The sequence below is a fragment of the Trichechus manatus genome, unplaced genomic scaffold, assembly GCF_000243295.1.
Source record: "Trichechus manatus latirostris isolate Lorelei unplaced genomic scaffold, TriManLat1.0 scaffold00100, whole genome shotgun sequence".
Classification (NCBI taxonomy): Eukaryota; Metazoa; Chordata; class Mammalia; order Sirenia; family Trichechidae; genus Trichechus; species Trichechus manatus.
The window spans coordinates 9634401-9638469 of record NW_004444036.1 but is presented as its reverse complement, the minus strand read 5'-3'; the positions used below and the strand labels follow the sequence as shown (position 1 = coordinate 9638469).

Sequence of the window (4069 nt, the reverse complement as noted above, 5' to 3'; positions counted from 1 at the left end):
TGCCTCGGTGTCGCGCAGCGGCCAGCCTCAGGGACTCCCGAGAGGGTCAGCGGCTGGAGGCGCCCAGGACACCTACGCGTCTCTCCGCATCTCCCTCTAAGGAGCCCCGCGCGCCGGGACTGGGCTTTCGGGGGGCCGGGGGAGAGAAGCAGGGGAGGTGATCAGCGGAAAGCTGAACGGGGCAGTATTAAAACACCCAACTGTTGGCGGGGATGGAGAAGGAAGAATGCAGAGAGGCAGGAGACGGTCCCAGGTGCCTGGGAACCGCAGAGAGGGCTTAAAAGAAAATCAAACGTCAGCGATAACTCGGCTTCTCCGCCTCCGCTCCCCCCACCCCATCACCTAAGGATAGGAAAAAACGAGCAACTAAACACTTGAGCGAGAGAAGGGGACAGAGAGATCCTTTTCCTCCTGCCCTTAATAGTAGTAGTAGTAGTACCCGCATCAGGGTTAGCATTATTAACGTGCCTCTTCCCAACCCTTTATCCCCCTCAAGTTCTATCTTGAATGCTCCTGCCAAGCCAGCCCGATCTATCAGCCACCCATCAGCATCCAAGAGCTATGCAGATGTTTACGGCTGTAAAAAAAATTCCAGTTATGCATCCTTGTATTTTTAAATACTGACTGCAAGCGATTCAAGTATAATCCTTTGTAAAGCGCTTTTCTCGTTGACACATCGAAGGGGTTGAGAGAGGAAAACCCGGCGTGGATTCCCCCGCCCCGGCCCTCTCCCACCCACCTTCCTCGCCCCCACCCGCCCGCGTAGGGGTCCGTGGCTTGCCCTCAGGCCCCGCACCCACAGGGCATCCGTGCTGGCCCCTTGTCTGAGCTTGGCCCCACTTCAGTCGGGGCCGGGTCTCGGTTCTGACGCTGGCCGCGCAGGGAGCTTGCTTGGGGAGAAATGCGCTCGCCCTCGGGCTCACCCCTCTCACCTTTGCTAGTGGGAGTCTGGCCTGAGAATCCAGGAGAATTGGGGGCGCTTAGATTCGGCTACAGTAGAACCTGGGTCCTTCCCACTTCGGGGAGCTCAGGGCCATCCGCAGGTTCTGCTCCCGGGCGCGATTCGAGGGCGTCCAGCCTTGGGGTGACTACCTAACAGAGACGAACTTGTGGGGTTAAGAGGGAGGCGAATTCGGGGAGAAGACGGAGACCCCAGAGCCGTCCTCAGCCGCCGTTCGAAGCTGACCGTAGCCTGTCCCTTTCCACTCCATAGGAGCTCCAGGGAAGGCCGCGAGCGCTGGGCAGACCTTTGCCTTTAAGGGGACTTTTTTTGGGGTACTCTACTAACAAGATAGCAACAGCCAGTCTCAGGGTGAAGACAAATAGCGCAAGGCTTTGGGTCACAAGAGAAAACTGGACGCCCAGACGCCAGGCGTTGCTTGCAGCCGTCCCCCAGGCACCTCGGAGGCCTGTCTGAACTAGAGAGGCCGGGGATCGCGCGCCACTGAGGTCGGGGCACTGCCCTGCGGATGCGATCTCGGCTTTGCGAAGTGCCAAGTCGGTCTGATCAGGAGCCTCCAGGCCTCTCCTCCGAGGAGCGAGGCCCTGGGGTGGTGAAAGGGGCTCCCGCCGCCCAAGTGACACGCACAGGCCTGGCATCCGAATGCGCTAGAGCTTCGGGCCCACCTGAAAGGGCTAAAGGAGGACCTGCAGGAAGGGGACGGCGAACTTCAAAAGTTATTATTAAAAAACGCCCCAAAAAAGAACACTGGCGCTGGTGCGGGCCCGCTGCCCCCGCCCGCGCCCCCTCCGGAATCCAGTCCGGGCTTTGCGCCGCGCCCCCAGCCCGACGCAGCCCGGCCTCTGGCGAGAGCCAATCAGAGGGCGCCTCTCAGCACGTGGAGGAGAGAGACTCCAGCTCTCGGCGCCAGCAGCTCACTACACTTGTTACCGGTTGTCCTGAGCGCGGAGAGGGCGAGCTCCGGCCGCGGGCAGGGCGGGAGCCGGCAGCCGGCAACCGAGGGAGGCAGAGCACAAAGATCGCAGTCCTATCCGTTAGCACCAGCCGTCCCCGACCCCACCCTCCAACGCACACCCAGCCATCCCCCCACTGGGAGAGGCAACCAGCGGCCGGCTCACTGCGCCCAGCGAAAAAGCCCCAGCCATGAGCAACCAGTACCAAGACGAGGGCTGCTCCGAGAGGCCCGAGTGCAAAAGTAAATCGCCAACTTTGCTCTCCTCCTACTGCATCGACAGCATCCTGGGCCGGAGGAGCCCGTGCAAGATGCGGCTGCTGGGGGCCGCGCAGAGCTTGCCTGCCCCGCTGGCCAGCCGCGCCGACCAGGAGAAGGCCGTGCAAGGTAAGGCTGCGCCCACCAGGCACCTGCGAAGGGCGCTGGGCACTGGTTGGGATGTCTGATGTCTGGGGTCTGCGGGCCTCAGCTTGTCCAGCTGGAGTCGGAGGAAGAGGGGACAACCCTGAGGCCTGGTGCTTCCAAGAGCGATAATCATCTCTCCAGAGGCCGTCTCTCCCTCTGTGCTTCCAAGCAGCAGAGGCCCGGCTTCGCTTCCGGGGCCCTTGGGTTCTCAGGGTTGGTCGTAGATCGTTCAAATGCCCCCTTTGGTGGCCTTGGGTGTAGTCTGACGAGGGGCGACAGGTCAGAAATAGGAGATGCCGGGGTGGATCCTTGTAGCGACAACTTGGTGAAGACAAGAAACCCCAAAGCGTGATGAATGGGGGTCTCCAGCCCGGGTGAGCCTCGGCCTTTCCTCTTTGGAGGATTTCTTTATATGCAGTATCTGCTTTGCTTTTTTTCCCCCCCTTTCTTTAATTGTAGATTCCTTGTGAGCTTTGAAACCTCAGCTTTGCGGAAAACGTCCCCCTAGGATTCTCCCAAAGGCTCCTTATTGTATTTGAAATGTATGAAATGTGCGGCTTCTGGGTGGCTATTTTTCCCTCTCTGCTATGTTACTTTTTTAATAGAGTTGAGCGGTTGAGATGTTGTTTGGAAGGTTTTTTTTTTTTTTCTAAAATTAAAAATTCCAGATCCACTGTCGTTTTACCCTGAACCTGTTACGCTTAAGTTTCGCCTTGAGCTGGCTGCAGAGGTGTCACAGGGCAAGACTTGTTGGTTTCTTGCAAAATCCAAAACCCAGCGGTGCAGCCGCAGCGCCACTTGGAAGAGAGGAGGGGACGGCGGAGAAAGGGCCATTTAAAATAAAACTGACTTTTTCCTTTTCCTTTTTTAGTCTGCTGTGGCCCCTGTGCCAGGCGCTTCCTCAAAGGGAAAGAGCGGCCTGTGCCTGTTGAGCCCCCCTCCACCCCCACCCCAGGCCTTTCCCAGAGCATTTTCCCTGGGATGATTTTTCTTTGCCTTTTTGTGCAAGGAGCTCCAGGCCCCTCCCGCTGCGGGCTGGTTGGGGCGAGGCCGGCGCTCAGGGCCACAGGGCCGCTTTTCCCCGCAGGGGTCGCCCGCGGGGCAGCGCCCCTCTAGCCAACCCGGGCCCAGCGGCGGAGCAGCGCGCAGAGGTCTTGCGCAAAGTTTTCAGGATAGCGGTCATTTTTTTAAGTTGTTAAATGTTTTCGGATTCTTCCTGGCCCGAAATTGGGGGGAAAAAACAAAGTGGGAGAGAGAGAGCAAGGGAAAGAAGGAACGGAGGGAGGGAATGAAGGAGGGCGCACGCAAACCGAAAAGGGAAAGGGGAGAGAAGGAAAAAGGGATGAAGAAAGGGAGAGGGAGAGAGAAGGAAAAAGAGATAAGGAAAGAACCAAAAAAGATAGAAGCGAGGAAGCAGAGAAAGAGGTGAGGAAAGGAAGAAAAATAAAGAGGAGCGAGGGAAGGAGAGGAAAAAGGGAGGGAGGCGAGAGAAGGGAAAAAAGAAGGAAATAAGAGAAAGGGAGAGAAAGCTATAATGAAAAAGAAAGAAAAGTGGGGAAGGAGACGAAGGGTTGGGAGTTGGACCGCGCGGAGGGGGCATTGGCGGGGCGCCCGGCGCGCTGACCGCCCTCCCTTGCCCGCAGGCTCCCCCAAGGGCAGCAGCACCCAGTTCGAGGCCGAGCTGCACCTGCCGCCTAAGCTGCGGCGCCTGTACGGCCCGGGCGGGGGCCGCCTCCTCCAGGGCGCTGCGG

The 4069-nt window shown here is 58.7% G+C and overlaps 1 protein-coding gene across 1 annotated transcript in view; it reads left to right on the top strand.

Annotated features, from left to right (window-relative positions):
* Window positions 1-2104: 2104 nt before the first annotated feature.
* The window catches only part of ARX (aristaless related homeobox), a 10745-nt gene continuing 8780 nt past the window's right edge, over window positions 2105-4069 (top strand). Inside the window, exons 1-3 of the mRNA XM_012557410.1 lie at window positions 2105-2308; window positions 2404-2597; window positions 3328-3469. Coding sequence (XP_012412864.1) covers window positions 2105-2308; window positions 2404-2597; window positions 3328-3469 — 540 coding nt within the window. The remainder of the gene's footprint in view (window positions 2309-2403; window positions 2598-3327; window positions 3470-4069) is intronic.